The 20,729-nt window shown below is 49.0% G+C and overlaps 3 protein-coding genes and 1 long non-coding RNA gene across 9 annotated transcripts in view; 2 read left to right on the top strand and 2 right to left on the bottom strand.

The window, feature by feature from the left end:
• Window positions 1-4,091: 4,091 nt before the first annotated feature.
• S100B (S100 calcium binding protein B) lies at window positions 4,092-12,764 on the top strand. 5 transcript variants are annotated; one of them, XM_056350549.1, is made up of 4 exons: window positions 4,092-4,370; window positions 5,644-5,796; window positions 6,319-6,474; window positions 12,513-12,764. In XM_056350549.1, exons 1-3 carry the CDS (start codon window positions 4,191-4,193, stop codon window positions 6,457-6,459), a joined length of 474 nt encoding a protein of 157 aa, XP_056206524.1. In that variant the 5' UTR covers window positions 4,092-4,190; the 3' UTR covers window positions 6,460-6,474; window positions 12,513-12,764. The 5 variants fall into 5 exon arrangements, with proteins under 5 accessions (XP_056206524.1, XP_056206525.1, XP_056206526.1 ...); XM_056350550.1 differs by lacking the exon at window positions 12,513-12,764 and adding an exon at window positions 7,843-7,955; XM_056350551.1 differs by lacking the exon at window positions 12,513-12,764 and adding an exon at window positions 7,305-7,793.
• On the bottom strand, window positions 11,143-14,423 carry LOC130154459 (zinc finger protein 239-like). Its single transcript, XM_056350547.1, has one exon. It carries the CDS (start codon window positions 14,051-14,053, stop codon window positions 12,977-12,979), a length of 1,077 nt encoding a protein of 358 aa, XP_056206522.1. The 5' UTR covers window positions 14,054-14,423; the 3' UTR covers window positions 11,143-12,976.
• A 234-nt stretch (window positions 14,424-14,657) lies between these two features.
• DIP2A (disco interacting protein 2 homolog A) overlaps window positions 14,658-20,729 on the bottom strand; it is a 122,039-nt gene continuing 115,967 nt past the window's right edge. For both annotated transcript variants that reach the window (XM_056350544.1, XM_056350545.1), the window contains 3 exons: window positions 20,191-20,365; window positions 17,540-17,663; window positions 14,658-16,652 (listed from right to left, as the gene is read on the bottom strand). In XM_056350544.1, the coding sequence (XP_056206519.1) occupies window positions 16,400-16,652; window positions 17,540-17,663; window positions 20,191-20,365 (552 nt within the window). In that variant the 3' untranslated portion in view covers window positions 14,658-16,399. The remainder of the gene's footprint in view (window positions 16,653-17,539; window positions 17,664-20,190; window positions 20,366-20,729) is intronic.
• On the top strand, window positions 16,539-17,699 carry LOC130154462 (uncharacterized). The gene is made up of 3 exons (XR_008823749.1): window positions 16,539-16,678; window positions 17,029-17,324; window positions 17,574-17,699. It is a non-coding gene; the product is annotated as an uncharacterized LOC130154462 (long non-coding RNA).

The raw sequence follows: 20,729 nt of genomic DNA on the forward strand, positions 1-20,729 counted from the left end.
GAGCCCAGCTGACAGGGTAACACTCTGTTCCTGTCTGTGGCCATTCTGCTTGCCAGAGACATTAGAAGCTTTCAGTCTTCCCCCGAGAAAGGGATGCCGGCAGCTCGTAAAAGCAAAGGCTACAACTTCCCTCCTTTATTGCAGTCAGTGCATGACAATCCGTCCACAAGGTCTCCTCTGCCAATTGCTATTTGTAACCTTGCTAGAGTAAAAATTGCAGAAGTCCTTTAAAGCCAGGGGATATCATCTAGTTTGTATTAAAAGGGATCTGATCAAAAGGATTTTACTAAACACAGTCTAAATATGGCCACATCTGCTTTGAGAGAAGACAGACCTGAAACAGTCACAGTTTCAGCAGAACTACTTTAAGCAGAAACACAGGTGTTTTAGAAGCATCTAAAACAGCTCTGTGGTTCCCTCTGTCCCTGTTAGGGTAACTTGGCTCTATCCAGCAGAAGTGTGAGCCTGCAGCACCCTGCTCCACCAGCAAGCCTGTGGCCCTATCCTGCTGGGGCTGTTGTCGGTACTAGGGGCCAGAGGAGTACTCCAGATCAACGCTGTAATGCCTTCTCTGAGCACACGTTTGATGGAGAACATATTCATATATCTTTTTAATGAACTTAAGAGTAGTCTCTTGTTTCAGCTGAATTCAGCCAGGGACTGACCTAAGCTCAAGGCTGTGTTTCAGACAAGGTAACAGCATCCCAGTGCTTTCAGCTCTAGAGAATTTGTTGCAGTGCCAGCAGCACTACTTGATGTTTTCTTTAGGGACCACAAAAACTTCCAAGATGACAGCACCTGGTGGGCCAGCAGCAAGGTTCAGAGCTGCTCCTCTGCAACCTTAGTGCATGGTTGCACTGGGAGGACAGTGGGGCAATGGAGGGACTGGGGGAAATGCCAGTTAGCCAGAGCCCAGGATTTATGAGGTGAAGGTGGATGTAAAACTACCTTTGCCTGTGGTCCTCGAGAGGGAGTCACCAATCTTAACCTTGCAAGTCTGTTCTGTGAGGGCAAAAAAGACCCCCTGCTCCCCCCACGGAGCCTGCCCGGTCTCTCCTCATCCTCAGGCAGAGGCAGAGGTGACATTTGCACAGAGCTGGCACAGATGGTGCAGAAGCCAGTAGGTCCTTCCTGGGGCAGACACGACACTTTGGGTCCCCTGGACCTATGTGCAGGGCACTAAATCGGGCCCCATCACCTCCCTCCAACAACTCCAACAAGCACTAGCCCAATTCTCAGATGTGTCCAGGTGTATCTGCTTCTAGGCACCATTCGAGGCTTCTCACAGGGACCCTAGCTCGTCTGGCTGCTGTCTTTGTGGCGTCAGAAAGGGACACAGTGACCACGGCGCAGAGCTGGGGAACCTGCCCTCTGCAATGCTGGGACTGGGAGCACAGCCCTGCGGAGGCAGGAGCAGCTTCTTCCCCCTCCCACTCAAATTCCTCTGCTTTCATTACTTTTTTCTCCCAGTTCAATGACCGCCGGCCTTTGTCTCGTGGTCTGGCAGAGCCTGGTGCCACACACACCAGAGAGACAAAGAAATACACTGGCTTTTCTCCCTGAGCCTGCTATGAAGAGCCCACATTGTGTTTTACTGGGGAGATGGAGACAGGCAGAGGACTGAAGTGTTTTGCTCAGCTCTGGGCTCTGTAAAACCCTCTGTTTCTTTAAACACATCAGCCCAAAGCTCTGGCGAGGAAGCGGTGACCCTGAGGAAAGGAGCCCCAAGGTTACAGTCTCCTATTCAAAGATCAGGACCATGAATTTCAAAATAATGGAAGCAGCTCTTCGGGCAGCACTAAAAGAACAGCCAGCTCTCAGCCCCACACCCATGCCCAGACCTCCTGGACTTTCACAGGCTGCGTCAGGGACAACCCAGGGCAGGAGAGCAATGTTTGCCAGGATATGAGCCTGGATGAGGATCAGGGAAGTCACCTGGAGCAGCTCATCAGCAGAGGCAGGAAAGGGCCAAGGTTTCTGGTATTCACACCTGATCCTGCGGCTCCTTCCCACGCCATCAGCCAGTGCGGCAGATTATTCCAGATCATTCCCTGTAAAATATAGAAGTCAGAATGGTTTGGGGTGACATGGACAGTAAGAATAAGCAGGAAAGAGACTTCCAAGACTGTGCCGGTTTTGATCTGCCAAATACTAATTTTTCTGATCCTTTTAAAGAAAAGGTCACTTTCCAGAACAACATCAGAAATTGTTTTAATGAGGCTGAGCTAAGATTGTCTCTGACTAGAAATGGTGTGCTTTGATGCATTTCTTGGCTAAGGACTGAGCTAAGAGATCTACCAGATCAATTGCTGTTGATGGAGAAAAAAAACCTGTTTCTTTCCTGCTGACAGAGAGCCCCATTTATAGCTAGCTCTTAAATGAAAACAAACACCCTTGGAAAAAATTGAATATTGCAAGATTATCGATAAACTATCTCCACGCTAGAAATACCACTGCCTAAAAGCGTGACTTCTATCTCTGCCAGTCCAATGAGAGCACAGGTAACTGCTGCAGTTTGCAGTGCAATTAATGCAAGAATTTCAGTGGTCAGGACTATATTTAGAGTCAACATACTAAAGCTTAACACTGGGGAAACTGTTTTTCTCCAAACCAGCGTTTGAAGCTGTTACAAAAGCTTTCAAGAGCTGATGTAAGAAAATGATCAATGTGGAAGGGTTTCTTTCACACCGGTATGTGACAAGCCGTTAAATAACATGGTAACCCTTGTGTCAGTGATCTCATCCACGGTAGCTTTGGGGAACACAGGAACGGGGTTTGCGCAGCAATACAGTCTTACCTCTTCAAAGGGACATCTTTTAAGAAGTTCAGATCTTCTTCCTGCTCCACAAGCATATGTTTAAGGCTCTTACACTCCTCACATTTCTCCACGGGAGCTGACTATGGTAATGAGATGACACCTCTGGGCTCTCCATCATGGGTATTGCTAACCCATCTTCTCAGTAACAGTGGTGATCTGTTCTGAGTTGTACTGAGCCTGAAATTCGACACAGGCATAAGGTAATTATTGATCCTGTACTGCAGTAAAAAAAGGTGTAAATGGAAACGTGCTACATAAGTAATAGCAGACAGCTTCAACTTTGGCTCATCCCATCCCATTCTCGGAAAACAGCATGGCTAGGCAATGAAACACACTGGAAACCTGCTTTCTTCAGCATGTTCTCTGTGGTTATAAACCACCCGCTTGTGCTGCGCTACCAGGAGCGCTCTGGATGAAAGACGCTGTTTGCTGCTCGTTCCCTGCTCCCCTCCAGATCCCCCCTCCCTGCTGGGCTGCCCGCCAGCCCCCACAAAGCATCACCTCCATCAAGCCCGTGCACCAGCCTGCGAGGGAGCCTCTGGTGGGAAGGGAAACTTGCAGCTCTTGGGTTTAAATAAAAGTGCGTTTAATGCCTGTGGTGGCTGCTGGGGCCGGCAGAGGACTTCTGAGCCACACCACCTGCACAGCTATGACAAGCATGACAGGTAGACACAGGCAGGAGGTTCCTACCATCCCCCCAGCCAAAGGGAGGTGTCACAGTTGCCAGTCAGGTGACAGCCTTGTGAGAGCACCTTCACAACCCTGAGCCACTCGACATGGCTTTTTGTGAGGGCTTGGTAAGGCAGGCTGCAGAATCGGGCATTGTTCCTCCCACAGGCATCAGGGAGGAGCTGCTGCTGCTGCCAGCTCTGTCCTTCAAGCACGCACAGCCCGATACGATTGCAATTCCCCCAAAAGGGTGCCACTGTCCCCCAGACTTGTGGGGTGGCAGAGAAGACACAGCCAGACCTGTTTCAGAGGTGCACGTGACAGGACAAGAGGCCGCAGGCACAAGATGCCGCGATGGATGTTCCCGTCAGATGCCAAGGAGAACTCTGCCCTAGAGGGTGCTGCAGCCCTGGGACAGGGCCCACAGGGACAGGGACGGGCCACCATTGCCACACGCCTGGCTCTGGCCACGGCCGTGGCTGTGGGGCACCTCGGGGCAGGCGTTGGGGCCCCCAGCCCAGCTCTGACCACGCCTGTGCAGCCAGGGCTCACGGTTCATCGCCTTTGCTGTGAGCGAGAGCCGCAGCACACGCGGTGCGGCCAGGCCGGCTCTCCTGCTGACTGCCCAGCGACGTCTTGTCCCACAACAGCGCCTTTCTCTGCGGCAGCGCCCACGCCCGCGGCCGTGGGCTGCGGCGCGTCAATGCGCCCTGTGTGCGCGGCCCTGCGCTGCGGCCCCGCGCCCGGCTCGGCCCCCCGCCCCCCGCTGCCATTGGTGCCGCGGGCGCTGCCGCAGGGCCCGGGCTCTCCGCCCCCGGCCATAAGAAGGCAGCGAGCCCCGGCCGCCCCGCGCTGCTGTGCCACGGCCCCGCCGCAGAGGGAGGTGAGAGGGGCTGGGGGACGCCGGGGCAGGTGCTCGGCTGCCAGAGCAGGTGGGCCGCTGCTGCGGGAGGGGTGGTGCGGGGGCACCGGCACAGCTCCGAGCTCCGCCGCTAAAGCAGAGGCGGGCGGGGAGCTGGAACGCTCCTCAGCCTTGCGGATGGGGAAGCAGGCAGCGCCACTGGCAGCTGGCTCAGGGCACGAGCATGCAAAGGGCCGTTAGGATGGATGCATGTAGTGCTTCAGGAATATTTCCTACCTGACTGGAAACGGTTTTGCAGTTTGGACGCTGACTGGTGCACAGGGGAGGGAGTCAGCTTGAGTCAGGCTGTAGGATGAGATTCAGTGCCTCCAGCAGCAGGCCTTGCGGTGGCGAAACAGGAGCCAGGCTGCAGGGAAGGAGACATTTATCCGAGGGGTGTGAATTAACCAAGTGCCAGACAATAAGGCTTTTTTTGTTCTCCCCACCATCAGTGCATTAGACAGCTTTTCAGAAGGTGGTTTTGCATCTCCCTTTTCAGTCAGTCTCTTTGGTTTGCCTCTTTCTGAAATCTGCAGGAAACACTGCGATCCCGATGATTAACATTCCCAAGAGGGTCTCCAGATCAAGTGTGGGAGGAGGGAGGTTAGAGGAGATGTGCTTATTTTGTGCCACTGGTTCTGGCCCTGGGTCCCCCGGCTACTCAGTTGGAGCCAGGCCTTGCAGGCAAGGAAGGCAGGGGCAAGAGCACCTGCGGAGAGGGGACAGCAAAACCTTTCTGAAACTCCATGTGCAGAAATGAAACCCCTGCCTGCCCCTCTCCCAGGCAAGGAGAACAAAGTAATGGGTTAAGCAGTGGGAGAAAGAAGAGGTGAAGTGACATGCCGCCTTGATAGCCAGGTCCACGCAGGCGGAAAATGCAGGAGCACTTTGCTGGAAGCTGCCAGGGCTTTGCAGCCTCTCCTCGTTTCCTCCCCTGTGCTTTGCTCACACAGAGACCCAAACTCACATCAGCCCGGGGGATGTGTCGGCTCCCGGCATGTGACAGTCCCACACCAGGCACTCTTCACACTGTGGCTCTCCTCTCCTCGAGAGCTCTCAGAGGCAGAGCCAAGGTCTCTCATCTTCCTCCCTGAATCGAGAGCTGGTAGTGGTGGCCCTTCAGCAGCACGTTTTCAGTGAGGGCCTCAGCATTGCTGATGCACGGGGGTAGTCCTGGGGTGGCTGTGCTTGCAAAGCAAAAGGCATTGCTGGAACTTGCCCAGGCTAACTCACCCATCACTCCCTCTGACCTCAGGGCCACGCTGTGATCATGTCTGAGCTGGAGAAAGCCATGATTGCCATCATTGATGCCTTCCACCAGTACTCAGGGAAGGAGGGAGATAAGCACAAGCTGAAGAAATCAGAACTGAAGGAACTCATTAACAACGAGTTGACCCATTTCCTTGGCGTAAGTATTGCCCTCCGCACAGCATGGCTGGGTGGGCGCAGAAAGCCGCGTTGAGCAGCTGCCAGGCTCCGCTAACTCCGTCTCCCACGCGAAGCAAGAGAAGGGGAAGGGGGTTATTCATGCAGTAGTGCATTAAACACTTTGCCTCAGCTCTGCAGGAGCAGCGGGTGGCAGGACAAGGGCAACACCCTGTGTTGGAGGTTGGGGTTTGGGTTGGATACTAGGGAAATATCCTTCCCTGGGAAGGGGTGGGGGGGGCAGCCTTGCCCCAAGGGGCTCAAGGTGGCCTTCCCAGCAGCACAGCTGTGGCTGAAAATCCTGCTTCAGGAGGACTGCTGTTGCACAGCTGCTGCTGCAAGTGCAGAGCGGTGCGCCAACGCAGATGGGAAACAGGCACCAGCTATTTGGGATGTGTCTGAACGGAGATTCAGCCATGAGAGTTCCTGAGAAGCGGGGACTTGTTACTGCCTGGGCCTCAGTCTGATCCTCCCCAGCTTTGGCTGCCTGTTTCTGTCCCTTCAGGAGATCAAAGACCAGGAGACTGTGGACAAAGTCATGGAGGCACTGGACAGCGATGGGGATGCAGAGTGCGACTTCCAGGAGTTTGTAGCCTTCATTGCCATGGTCACCGCTGCTTGCCATGAGTTCTTTGAGCATGAGTGAGCTGGTGGGAAGCAGGTGAGCACCTCCTGCTCATGCCGGAGAGATGCAGAGCAGCATCACTCCTCCAGGAGAAAGACTGGGTGTGATCGGGGGCTTCTTGGAGTTAAGCTTGTGCTAGACTTAAGCAGCTTATTAAGTTCTGCGGCTTTGTGAACAAGAAACACCCACACGGCTCAGGAAAGCCTGTCAGCCAGTGCCCACCTGGCTGGATGCGGTGTCTGAATGCCTTATTTCAAGCTCCTTCCCTCCTGCTGTATGCAAAGGACGTGCATGGGGCTGGAGGCAGGCGGACGCTGCAATCCAAGCTTGCTTGCAAAGGGAAAGGAAATTCAAGGGCTGAAGTAGAAGGTGATTGCAGAAGGGCTGGTTACAGAAACATGGTTCTGAGCCCACTGGCCTGAACAGAAAGGCTCCCGTTGATTCCTGTGGGCTCTGACCACCCTGTGCATGGTACTAACCCAGGCAGCACAGCCCCTGGCCCGTCACAGGGGCTCAGCAGAGCCCACGCATTTTTGAGATACCCTTGGCTTGAAAGGCAAAGCATAACCATCTAACAGCCCAGGCTTTTCTCATGTCAATGAATCCTGCTCTTAGCAGCCTGCAGAACTGGAAGCGAAAGCATACGAGGCTCCTGGGCTGGGGACAGCTTCTGGGCCTGGGATGTGCCTTGGCAAGGTCTCCAGGCTCAGTCAGAAGGGAAGGGGGGATCTGTACCGTGTGACCACAGTGTGTTAATGTAGACCAGGCACAGCCTCCAGAATGCGTGGAAATGGTGAGAATAAAATGTTGGTTTGGTCTCTGGGCCGCAATTGGTCTGCGGTGAAAAACGTGTCCTTTTGTGCCAGGGCTGTGTGCAGCTCCCCAGCTGCCCTTCGGTGTCAGAGGGGAAGCCTGGAGGACGCAGCCTGAAGCACTGCTGTGGCTCACACCCCTGGGTTTCTTTCCTGTTGGGCATCAACCCTTCATCTCCTCCCTGGCATCACTGTGGCTGGCCAAACAGCCCAAGGCTGTCACCACCGCTGTGTTCTGCCTGGCTGTACTAACTGGCAGATGTATCTGCAAGGCCAAAGGAGCGCAATTCATCTCTGCGCGACTGCTGCTGTTCAGGATGTGTCTGCTGCTGCCAGGGTCATGCAGGGGCTTGCAGTGGTGAGCCTTTGCAGAGCCAAAACTGAACCTAGGACCACATCCCCGCAGCCTAGGTGCATGCCTTTTTCAGCCTGCACTTGCTGTCCAGCTCAGCAATACCTGTGAGTTAGGCGTTCACGGCTGGCAACATCTATAGCAACAAATTCATGACAAAGATGCCTGCAGATGATGATGTCATTTTTACCTCATTCCGTGTTTTGTAACAATTTAATATGCAAAATGACATGTCTTCAGACATGGGCCATCTTGTTGCTCTCATCTGCTTCCCAAGCTGTGGAAGGGGACACTCAGCAGAGACACGCATACAAGAAAGACAACGCTTTGTACTCCATCTAGAATTAAAAAAGCAGTTTTTCCAGCCCAGGGTAGTGCTCATTGTGGAGAACCTGTTTAGCATCCAAGAAACTTCCACTACATTAACATTCCCATCGGTTCTCGGTTCAGCTGTTTCAAACACTTGTACAGACCTGGGGCAGCGTATGAGGACAATGGGTGGGGACACCATCTGTCCCAGTGTCCCCAGGGTTAGGCAGAGTAGCGGGGACTCTCACGACCCTCTCTTGAGCCTGAACCTGAGTTCAGCAGAGGGCTCTGATGCTTCAGCACAAGGGTCTACCGGTGAGGTTGTCTGGCAGGTCTCCAAGTCCCACCTGCCTTCTGCCTCACTGCAGCAGCAGTGCTGACATGGATGAGAAACCCTTCCCTGAGACTGAGCCTTTTCAGCAGCTCTGCACAGCATCGCAGTGGCGAAGAGCTGTAGGTGCAACACGCGGCTTGAACGCTGGCAGAGCCGGTGAGACACGGAGCAGGCCGTCCTCTCCCTCGGCGAGCAATGAGAGCAGGAGCAGGGAGTGACGCAGTGTGACTGTGCACGTTTCTGGCAGGAAGGGTGACCTTGACTTGGTAATGCCACTACTGGGAATTCACAGAGAGGCTTTACCTGGCACAGGAGACAGCACAGCAGAGCTGGTGCCTCTTGTCAGGGAGGCAGAGAGCGCATCTTCCTTTGAGGTGAGCACCCTGACTGCCAGCGGTGCCATATGTGGTGCACAGGCCACCAAGCCCTGAACACTCCTCCCCAGTCAGCGAGGAAAGCAGAGGTTTCCCGAAGTGAAATTCCTGAAACAGAGACTGCATGGTCACAGCCCTCAGCACCACCCGGCCTGCACTGCAGCTCAGCTCCCCTGGCGTCCCGCTCTTGACACAAAGTGGTGGCTCAGCTGAGAGCGCGGACTGTGGGGACAGCCGCACACTGGCACGGTGGGAGAGGCCGGCAAAGCAGTTTGGGCAAGACCAGCCCAAGCACCCAGCATAAACCGCCTCTGCCAACAACCCACCACCGCACACTGCTGCTCGCACGCGGGGGCACAGCCGCTGCCAGCCACCCACAGCACCTCTGCCAACACCCCACAGCCCCACGGACTGCGGAAGCCCCCTGCATCCAGCCAAGAAAAAGGATGCTGCCATGACAAGGGGCTTGGGTGGCACTGTGAATGGCTCAGAAGCGCGGGGAGGCTTTCTGGGGAAAAAGGAAAATCCCTCAAGCCTTGGGGCTGACCAAAGAGCAGGTGTCAGAGCTTTGCAAGGAAGACGTCACAGCTGGCTCTGAAGGAGGCTCAAAAGGCTAAAGCAACTGGCTAGCCTCCCTGAAACGACAGGGTAGATACTTAGAAGTGCCAGTCTTGACACCACTGGTTTTCAGGCTCTAGCAGGGATAGTTCAGCCTTCAGGAAGGGAAGGTGAGAGGCTAATGACATTATTAAATAATTTTTAGTTATGCCCCCACCTCATGCAACAGATGTGCCTGCTGGGTACCAGAGGTGTGTGTGCTCTTAGCTCACTGGCACTGGTTACATCGATCTGACATTGCATCGATCCCAGGAGCGCTCAGAAAATCCACATTTTTGCCATCAGTGCAGACTGGCGTGTGACAACCTGCAGAATGATGGTTTGGTAACAGGGAGCTCTGGGGTCTGCGCTGTGGGACCCTTGGGGCCCTCAGAGGCTGCCCGAGGATGAAACAGCAGCATTACACTACCAGTGCCTACCTGACGTTTGGACACATTTGTCAGTTACACTTTTGCCTGCCTATAGAAGAGGATAAAGGTGAATTTCCCATCAGGAAGGGCACCAACAGATGGTTTCTTATATTAAATGCCCTGTCAAGACAAGAACTACTTACCAAAAGTACTAAAAATGAAGCAAAGAAAGTACACTAACAGCAAGAGCCCAAGAGTCCAATTAACTTTGCAAACTAGAAAAGCAACAGACTGGGGCGGATTTAGTTCATACATGCTGCATTGGAGCTCTGCTGAATTACATTTTCCTAATTAAAAATGCTGCCATTCCTTTTTGCTCTGGGAGGTTAGAACCTGCACTCTTCCCAGATAATTTAGATGGACAGCGTCTGTGAAGGGGAACCCTCTGGATCAGACATAAAATTACCAGCACCAGACAAAATTACTGTACCAGATCCTCACAAAAATGTTCTTCCACAGAGGATCTAATCTTACTGGGACTGCTGATTATTGTTGTGAGCACATCCAAAAAAAAAATTCATGCTGTTAACTGTTGATGGAAGTGCATTCAGGCTGAACCATTCAACAGCAGAGTTCATGTGCTGACAGCAAGAAAAATAACTTATTTTAAAAAGGAAAATGAATTATGCTTTTTCCACAAATCAGATGTGGACTTCTACAGACCCCAGAGGAGGAACATTCCTGACCTTGTTGAATGGAGTAAAGCAAGTGTGTAAGCAAAGCACTGTGTTGCTGGGGCACGTCTCCTGTGCACTCAGAACTCCATGCTGCAAGCTGCGACAGCACTGAGAGATGCTTCTCCATCCTGGCAGTCTAGCGACATCAAAGCACATTCCTGCTCCCTCTGTACATTAAGCTGAAAAATACATTTCAAAAGAAAGCGGCAGCATTTCTGTGAGTGCTCCATGGACTGAACTTATTCCCTTACCAGATATTAAATCTAAAGGATTTGCCTGGCCTTACTGACTGTAATGCAACAGTCAGGGCATTAGAGCGCATTTTCCGTTTTCCCAGTCCGAAATATTCTTGATGCTGGATTTCACCATACAAAGTCTGAGTTCACCCTGCATCCCAGACAGAGTGGACTTCTGCTTGCAGGGGGAAGACAGCTGACAGAGGAAGAAACTAGAAGAAAAAAATGGGAAGCTTGTTAAACAAAGCAAAATAAACCAAAACACCTCCAAAACTATTAAAGGAGCAACATACAACTGATCTTTAAAAGGCCACTATTACATTTTCTTCCCACCGAAATTTTGGTTCTGCGTGTAGGCATGCCATGTTACAGGTACAGACAGAACCACCAGGGCACTGCTGTCCACATCTGGCAGAGAGAAATGCCAGAAATGAAAGAGAAATCGTTATTTTGCAGTTACCTTTGCAAGCTAAGTTTCAAGGAATGCTAGAAAATTAGCAAATATTTTTCACTTCCATAAGCAAACTTTTATATTTAGGTGAGAACAGGATTAAAGAAAAAAAGCGACTGCAGGAAAAGAGAGCAGTGTGTATTATTTTAATAACCTGTACTGAAATACAAAACAAGATAGAACTCTGCTTATGTGGCACTGGCATAACTGAACTGGAAATAAAACCCAGCGTGTCTAGTTCCTCCTAACAACATGACTGGTCACAACCCAAAATCTCAAGACTGTAGCAAAAATTTACATTAGAATTTGTCATGATGAGAAACACTGGTTTAGATAGATCTCATTTGAAATATCTGACCACATAAATATATAAAGTATATTAATCAGCTGAATACAAAACCATCAGTTCAACAAGAAGAGTTGTATCTCAGTATACCCAGCGCCAAGGAAATCCTGAAGTACAAAAAGTTAAAGAATTATTTAATGCAGTTTTGTTAGCTATAAATTAGTTCTTAGATGTAATCCAGATCTATCATCTACCAACGTGATTTGTGGCCTGATACACTGCAATACTTTAAATGTGCAAGCTTTTGAAAAATTCCTTTTTTGGCCTTAAAGCAAAGCTGTGAACATGCTGTAGAAACCAAAACCAGAAGCCTATCCAAAAAGATCATTAAAGTGCGTAATACGTGTTTTCACACAATGGCAGGGAAATAGCATTAAAATAATCAGGGACTTGGTACAGAAAATCAGGAATGTGAACTTAAAGCGGAACTCACTGCTTCCATTTTTCTGTCATAATAAATTACTGGGTAACAATAACCAATAAATAAGGATGTAAAGAAGCTCATAGTACTGTTGCTACAATGACATAAAGCTTATCGAAAGTCAGTACAAAGTGCTGGCTCATGAAGAACACTGCTGTAATAAAGGCCATTTTGTTAATGCTTACAAAATTACTTAGTACTCACTGGAGTCCGATCTTGTACCCCAGAATAAATCTGAAACATTCCGCTTCGACAGCAACCCTTTCGTGGCATCTTGCCTTATTCCCTCAGCATGGTGACTAGCCAGCAAATCAGCTACAGCAGTTTAATTCAGGAGACAAGGCTTAGAATTCCCTTGTCACTATATTTTACATTCCCAAAAGTCAGGTTTAAAATAAAATAAAAATTTCTTGTACCTTTACTACAATCTGGGATTTCAAAAGTCAAACTCAGTCAAGATGAGTTACAGATTTTTGGCACCTGTCTTTACTAGTTTCGAGAAAGATGAGTTGCCTTGGCAATAAATCTGCCGTGCTTTAAACATACTTCATACACAGCAGTATCTGGATGCCAAGTACAATGCCTCGTTGTAACTAACAGTGAGAAAAACAGAAAAGGCTCAAAGATGCTATTTTCTTGCTATGTACAGTGTTTTTAAAAACAAATCCTGTTTTGCAGGATAAATTCCTACTTGTTTCCTAAACCCACTGTTGGTACAAATCTGTTTTCTGTAGGTGCACCAACTCTCTTGCCTCTTCAACCAAAACCTTTGCCTTCGCTTAAAAGACTACAACTTAATTTATTTCTGCATACAAAGAACCATCATCCCTCCTTCAATCTGGGTAAAAGCAGGTGCTTTGGTCAGGAATCCCCAGAAGTCTGCGTTAGCAAACACTGCTGACATGAAACAAAACCACTGGGGCCTGCAAACAGGGTGGAAACCCCCTGTAACCGCGCAGCGTTCTGTACGCCACCCGGACTGCGGGGGACCTCAGCGGACTTTTAAGTACCTTGCTGCGCCCTGGAGAAGTGTTTGCATTGAGCCTTGCGGCAGAGAGAGAATCTCATTGGGAAATACGCTCTGGAGTAATGCTGGTGCAGCATGTCATTGTTGTTTTTGTTAAAAATTAAACCAGAAGCTCCCACCTCCCACAAGCCATGTTGCAGGGGCCCAGGAACGGTTCTTGTTTTAATGATTTTACAGCTTTTCCACCTGCTGCTGCTTTGGGTCAGCCTGCTGAGGTTGCACGAGGCAGTCATCTCGGCGCTGCCGTTTCTGCTCCTGCTTTTTCTTTTCGGCCAGGGCTTTTGCCCTGGTGGTCATCGCGCTGGGCCTCACATCAGGCCGCTCTTCATCCTGCTGGTGCCTTTTACAATGTTTTTCAAAGGTTGAAATTTTGGCATACGTCCGGTTGCAAACCAAGCAGTGGTACGGCCGCTCACCGCTGTGCGTTCTCATGTGAAGCTGGAGGTAAGAGGACCTGGAAAAGGCTCGGCCACAGACCGAGCAGCAGTGAGGCTCGCGCGCCTCATGGGTCTTCAGGTGCTGCTTGAGGGACGACGCCTGCTTGAAGGCCTTCCCGCAGGCGGCGCACTTGAAGTTCCTCTCCCCTGACTCCAGAAGCTGGTGCGAGACGAGGTGGGCGGAGGAGCGGAAGTTCTTCCCGCACTTGTCGCACCGGTAGGGCCGCTCGCCGGTGTGCAGGCGGACGTGGAGCACCAGCCCGGCCTTCTGCGTGAAGGCCTTCTCGCACTGTGCGCACTTGAACGGCCGCTCGCCCGTGTGCACGCGGCGGTGGGTCGCCAGGTGGGAGGCGCGCCCGAAGAGCTTGCCGCAGTCCTCGCACTTGAAAGGCCGCTCGCCGCTGTGGATGGCCTTGTGGCGCACCAGGTGGGAGGACTGGAGGAAAAGCTTGCCGCAGACGGGGCACTGGTACCGCCTCTCGCCCGTGTGGGAGCGCAGGTGGAGGGCGAGGTGCGAGGAGGAGATGAAGGCCTTGCCGCAGAGCGCACAGGCGTGGGGCCGCTCCCCGGTGTGCGTGCGCTTGTGGAGCACCAGCCCCGAGGAGAGCGCGAAGGCCTTGGCGCACACCGGGCAGCGGTACGGCTTCTCCCCGGTGTGCACCCGCCGGTGCTTGGCCAAGGCGCCGGGCTGCGCGAAGGCCTTCCCGCACTGCTCGCACCCGTGCGGCCGCTCCGCCCCGCCGCCCCGCGCCAAGCCCCGCCCGCCGCCCGCCCGCCGCCCCGCCGGCCCCGCCGGCCCCGCCGGCCCCATGGCGCTGCCGCCCCGCCGGCCGCCACGGCCCGGCACCGCGCGCACGCGCCGCCGCGCGCCCTGCTGACGTCAGGAAGCGCGGGGTAACGCCGCCCCGAGGCAGCGGCCGCCATCTTGTCGCTCTGCGGGGCGGCTGCGCTCCCTGCCGGGCGGGCCGGCAGCGGCTCTGGGCAGCGCCCTGGTGCCGGGCTGCTCCCGTCTCCCCGCTGCGCGGAGCCAGCTGGGCTTTCCGGGCCTCGGCCGGGGCTGCGCTGTGCGAGACGAGCAGCACCGCGCTGCGGAGGGGCGTGACCCCCGCTGCCCCCGTTCCCAGAGACCTCGGTGTGGGCCCGGTGCCCGCTGCGGCGGGGAGGGCCCACGGGCAGGGCAGGTAAGCCAGAGCCCGGAGAGCACTGCCATGGGGTACTGGAAATACACACAATGCGGGAACATCCAGGCCTTGAGGATGTGCAGTTGCTTTAATTATAAAGCAACCGGAATGAAATTGACCAGTAAAAGCTCCTCAGACATTAAACTGACCAAAACACCGGGGAAAAGGGCGTTAAGAAAGCTAAGCTTCTCCAACAGCGTCAGTTTCAACATTGAGCAAGTCAGATTTTCAAGAGCTGTTTTGAAATGTTTAATGTGCTTTTTGTTTTAGATTTACTTTACAAGGCAACTTGTCTCACTGTCATCAATATCTCAATACAAAAATCTTACAATGCTTTATTTGCTAAAAAACTACAACATTAAAATGGGGGTTAGGTAGTTCTTTCCTTTTGCCAGCTGTCTTGTTGTGAGGGGCATCCCGAAGTCCACTGCAAGAGGTTGCTGTACTTAATAAGTTACACAAGTTCTGTACATAATTACAGTCATAATAGAGTATGCAGCTGTATAATACACCACAGCCAAACACAAGTAGGGCACAGAACTACTATATACGAAAGCTTTTTGTTGAAGATTTTATAGTCTATCTGACCAGGAGTCAATTTGATATCCTTGTATCGGGAGACGGACATCCATCTTTCTTAGGCACTGATCTGGGCAGAATTGCCTTGCAGAAAAACCTGGCTCTTTTGCCAAACTCATGCATTATTAAAAAAATTTCATGTAGCTCAAAGTCTTTAACAACTCTATAAAAATAATTATTTGCTAGTCTCGTGCTTGCCTTCAAATACCTGAAGTATTTGAGTAACTTCACATTCTCTTTCTGAATTAGGTTCACTGCAGTATTAGATCAGGCAGGAACTTCAAAACCTTAATTAGTCAAGTGTGACTCAACCAACTGGCTATTTCAGCTTGAACAAAAAAGCTGCCTACATACAACTCTAAAATTAAAAAAAAAAAAAAAAAAAAAAGAAGAAAGTTTGTACCACAGCATAACAAGCTAACTAACACTTTTCCATGGTGGGGAAAAAAAAAAAAAATCACTATCGTAAATTTTAGCACAGGATATTCAGGGAAAATATTGTAAGACCATGCTTTGTAAACATTTCTACGAATCATTCAGAGACTATTGGCTTTGGAATGAGTTTTCAAATACTTGGCGTTATGCAGGGCAGTAATTAACAGCTAATGCTATGAAAACAAGCAACTTTAACATGAAGTTACGACAGTAAGAGCAGTAAAGGCTCCTGCATGAAGTAGTTAAAACTGGATATTAATTTATATTTTATTATAAAGTTTATAGCATTACAGAGTCCAGCATGGCACGATGAGTAACCTTGTTACAGTTGCAGTATTTGTTTTCGCTTGGTACAAAAAAAAGCTGAACAGCAGCATAATTGTTGTTATATTGAATCTGGATTGGAATGAATTTGTTTCTTCTGAATAGGGGTAAGTCAGTGATTTAAACTAAAAATGCTGCATTTTTAAATCTCAAATATGTGCAAAATTCCTTTCAGTACAGTAGAGAATATGGTAGAGATGTGTGCAATCTTGAAAGTTATGCCTCAACCCAGATACTGCCAATATATTGCAAACAATGACACGGAGGGTGAACTCCGAACGGTTACTCACAACTTTCAGTATTATTTCCAAGAGTCCTCCTCACAGCTGGTGTTCTCTTCCTACCCCGCCTTATGTCCTTTTATGCAGTGCATCAAGTACTGACATTCATAATTATTGTAAAAAAAACACTGGTCCATGACAGTTCCAATAAGCTTCCTTCAGGAATTCCAGTAATCTCTCCATCCTAAAACAGCTGAAATCATTACAATGGACTTATGAAAGCAGATGCAATCTGAGAGATGAAGGTCTGTGAAGATTAGTATCTCCATTTTCCTAAGGTCTTCCACAGCTTTTAAAACCACAGAAAATGAAAGGCCCTTAATTTTGGTGCTTTAGCCTTGATGTGATTTTCTGTTTTCACATGTTGTAGGCAACATAAATAGGATCCAACTGGTCAGCTAAAAATCCGTCTCTCAAGTGCATTCGTTGTTTCTCACCACGGGAATTTATAGGAATAACACCAGGGTCCACAATAACTACAACACCTACTATGAGATAATGCTCTTCCAGAACCACATTTGTTACCAGCGCAACCAGGTCCAGCGCTTCTTGTTCTGAGCCTTCCAACTCCACAACCACCACAAGCAAGTTGGTCCATGTAAACACAGCACTGTCAGCATGATACAAATATTAATGGTGAGAAAAAAACCAACACAACAGTCAAAAGAAGCTAGTTATCAAAGAGAGTCTCACTGGAAATAGATTTTGTAAGGAGTTGAACAATATAACAAATGGGAACAAGTGATATAACAATAATGTGAGAATACTCATAAATCAAGAGTCTTAAAGCTGTAACTTCTTGGGATATTCTCTGCCACTTGTTTTGTAACCGTCTGTGTACAAAATGTAAGTAGGTCTTTTTCTTTTACATGTACACAATCATGTGTTTAAAAGTCCTTTGCACTTGCAGATTAAAACGGGAACCATTAAGATTTCATGTTCAGTGTGTGCACACTTGAGATTAATGTACTTGTGTAAACTTTCAGCAACTATTAAAGGAAAAGCCAAAACCTCCCAAAGCCTACCAGTAAACACTTCCACTTTGAGACTGAAGAGGACCTACAGCCAAATGGCGTAAATCATCCATTAGGACCAAACGAGACTAATTTAAGTTAGAAGATACCATTCAAGAAATCCTTGAGATGTGTTTACTACATCCAAGTGCATTCGTCCTGACACAGTAAGGGCAGTCAACAGCACAACCTGCAAGTGCTCTGCTGCCCTGTTCATGCCCCACCCTCTTTGTGTTTCATTCAGACTTTGAAGACCAACTCTGATAAAGGTGTGGGCTTTTTTTTTTTTTTTTTTTTTTTTTATTTTTTGAGTGACAGAAAAAGGGCATTACATTTCAGTTGCTCTCCCTGCAGTAGTTTTCTAAGCAAAATTTTGGTGAGTTCACTCTACAGCAAGCTCTCCATCTAGCATGCTGTTCCACAGAGCTTGATTTCTGCTGCTTTAGAATACAAGGATACAGAAAAGTAATACCGAGGCTCTTACCATTCTGCAATGCTCTTGTGTGCTCTTATTACAGAGGTCTCTATATCAATGGGATGGTACCTCATTCCTCTGAGCTCCAGTGTTTCATCCAAAGAGCCGACCACATACAGGGCATCATGCCGCTCTGCAATATAGCACAGATGTGTAAAACATCAGGTCTACAGAACCAACATGGTCATTCGTACATGCTCATTCCTGACGTTCTAAGATGTTCCTCGTGCTTCCTAGGAGAAAGAGTCTATAATACACATCAAGCTCTACCATTTGGAGAGAAAGGAATTCAGAGGTCACGTAACACTTCTGCTTACTTACTCCAAGCAAATGAAACCAGACTAAAAAGAATTTCTGGGTCATCCAGTTCTGCCCCTTCTCTCACATAATATAATCTCAGTTCACAAACCCAATCAAAATCCATTGTTAAAGCATCTTTTTGTCCCGCTATTCTTACCAGAGAGCTTCTCTCCTCTGATTAACAGGAATACTCTTCCAATTTCCAAATTTAACTTTCTCTCCACTAACATTAAGTTAATGCAGCTAGAACAGCTCTATCCCCTCCCTCAGCCTTAGCTTTCCTAGACCCTTTTTGAAGGACACACTCTCCACATTGCCACCTGTGGAGATTCATCCTGTAACTCTCCAGTTCAGCTTTGCTTTCTTTTGCACCTATTTTATAATCCTGCTCAATCGTGTAACTTGAGACAAAAAGCATGCTGGGAAGCTGCAGTGTATTTCATGCATACTTGCTGCGTTAATTCACCATACATAGACAGCCTCTCAAATGCTGACAAACTAAAGGATAACTGACATTGCTGTGATAAAAATCTCTATGTTACGTGATTTTTCAGAAAGCTACAAGGCACAAAAACTTGCTGTAGTAATCTGGTGCCTTGCCATCTGCAACTTCTCCTTGTGAATGTCTACTCACAGATTCCAATTTCTGCCAAGTACCAGCTTTCTCAAGAACAGGGAGCCATTTCACTTTGAGCACTGACAGAAGGACAATTCTGTCAAAGCGTCTTGTGCAGAACCTTGCATTAAGCAGCAATGTGCCCTGGAGGCCAGGTAAAACCCTAGAAAATCAGAGATGAGGAAAGCAAGGAAACTTTAAGAGCACCTTGGTTAAGCATTCCTCTATCATGTTCTACCAGCTCTGAAGAGGAAGAGAACATGCAGGAGAAGCTTTTTCAGGGAGCTGGATCTACCTTACATCAGCTCTCACCGATAGCCTGAGCCCACATTCCTTCAGGAAGAGACTCAGGAGGGGCTGGCCAACGCAGAACTTCTCAGTGTACTTAAGTGGGTTGAACGGCCTGGTGCCAAGACGGGACCCTTCTGTGTTACACTGGTAGCTGTGGGATACGGGTACCACATATCCCTGGTGAGGACTGCGTCTTTACCAGAATTCACCTTTTTCTCTCTGATGGCACTCGGACTGTGGAAGAGGGAAGTCTGCAGGATGCAGCTCTGGAGGAGATGGAATTGGGTGGGCTGCAGGGATTTCTCCAGCCGGAGCGATAGCACCCACACTTCTTGTTCTCAGGGGCCCCAGGGAGGCTGAACAGCACACCAGCACAGTGGACTCGAGGGTGACCCTCTCTTAGTGACTAGGGCCAGCAGTTACTTCACACCCCGTTTCTGAACCCTGGGCTGGTATCCACTGCAACAGATAGGGTAATGCCTCAACAGAAGCCTGCGCCTTCAACACACTGCTCTCCTCGCTCACTCTACTGCCTTCGCACAATGGAGGACTAAAAGTAGGAAGGACATGCACAGTGTCCCCCAAACAGATGCTTATGTTCCAGAAATGCGAACGCTGCTTTTCTGTACAGTACCGTGAGCGATTATAGGAAGTGTAACAACCCCCCCCCCCCCCCTTCATGATCCCTGACAGCAATGAGGGGGCACTGGCACTATCCTTGTAGATACCACCATTCATTTAAGTCCAATCACAGACAACTAGCAATACACATTTGCTAATGAGTTATAAGCATTCAAACTCCTTTTCTTGGTATGTTTAGAGATTCCTTTTTTCTTAAAAAAAATGCATGATAATCAAGACTTATACCTACTCCATATTCTGTCTCAACAGAAAAAGGAATAGTTTGTCTTCCATCTGCTTACACTCCTCAAATTTAGACATCTCGGCTTAGACTGAAAAAATGAGATTAACAGTTTATTTTCTATACTGGAAAAATTATGGAGAAGTTACTCTTCTAGACCTTTAACTTCTGAAAGGCTGAGAAAACCCTGGTATCTGTGCATGTCCTAAAACTGCTGAATGACAACATTATTCGTATTCTCTAGATCAGCACTGAAATACTGCATCCAGTTTGCAAGGGAAGAGGTTCAGAGGAAAAGTGAGCAGAAAGGCTTTAGTGCTTCTGACAGATGTATTATTTTGTCTAAGTGGAAATAAAAGGAACATGAACATGATTTCTGAATCTGCCAAAAGGTCATTATAAATTTCTCATTTTGCACTATTACTCAGTATCATTATTATCAATGAATATGCAGAGAGTAACAATTCCTGTTAGATTCAGCATTTTGATGGAAATCAGGATGAACTTGCAGGACAGGTTACTCTTTGCTAGCTCTCCTACCCCAAGGAGTTTCAAACACGTGCTTCTCTAAGTACAGTTATTTTCTCTCACCTCCACTAGCATCAGTAAGTTCTGTTCTGCGCAGAAAGCCGAGGTACCCAGTCCGAGCCCATATGGTCTGAGTGTCTCCAAAACTCAAGCGAGCAGTAAAGTGATCAGCGTGCAGTGCTTCTTCTCCATATATAGTGTAGTAACCAGTAGCATTGTGTGGACTACTCACCCATATCTAGGGGGATAAAAAAACCAAACCAAACCCAACCAAACGAAAGGGAATCATTCCCAGACAAACACAGGTTATGTTACCAGACCTGGGCAGCTTCATTTATTAATTTAAAAGATCTGTTCCACTGACAACTTTGTTGCTTCTAAAATGCCAGTAGTTTTATTAAAATAATTCATTAACTTCTGCCTCACAGAAAATGACCAGGAAAAAAAGAGTAAGAAGGTGTTTTATATACATGTAATTGGGGTGATAAAGAGGCAACATGAACATGAATAAAGAGGCATCTGGCTTACTGGGAAGGAACACCAGTTAACCTGCAATCTTCTATTAGCTGGGCATCTTAGTATACACAAATGCAGATGTATAT

The sequence above is a fragment of the Falco biarmicus genome, chromosome 8 (genome assembly GCF_023638135.1).
Source record: "Falco biarmicus isolate bFalBia1 chromosome 8, bFalBia1.pri, whole genome shotgun sequence".
Taxonomy (NCBI): Eukaryota; Metazoa; Chordata; class Aves; order Falconiformes; family Falconidae; genus Falco; species Falco biarmicus.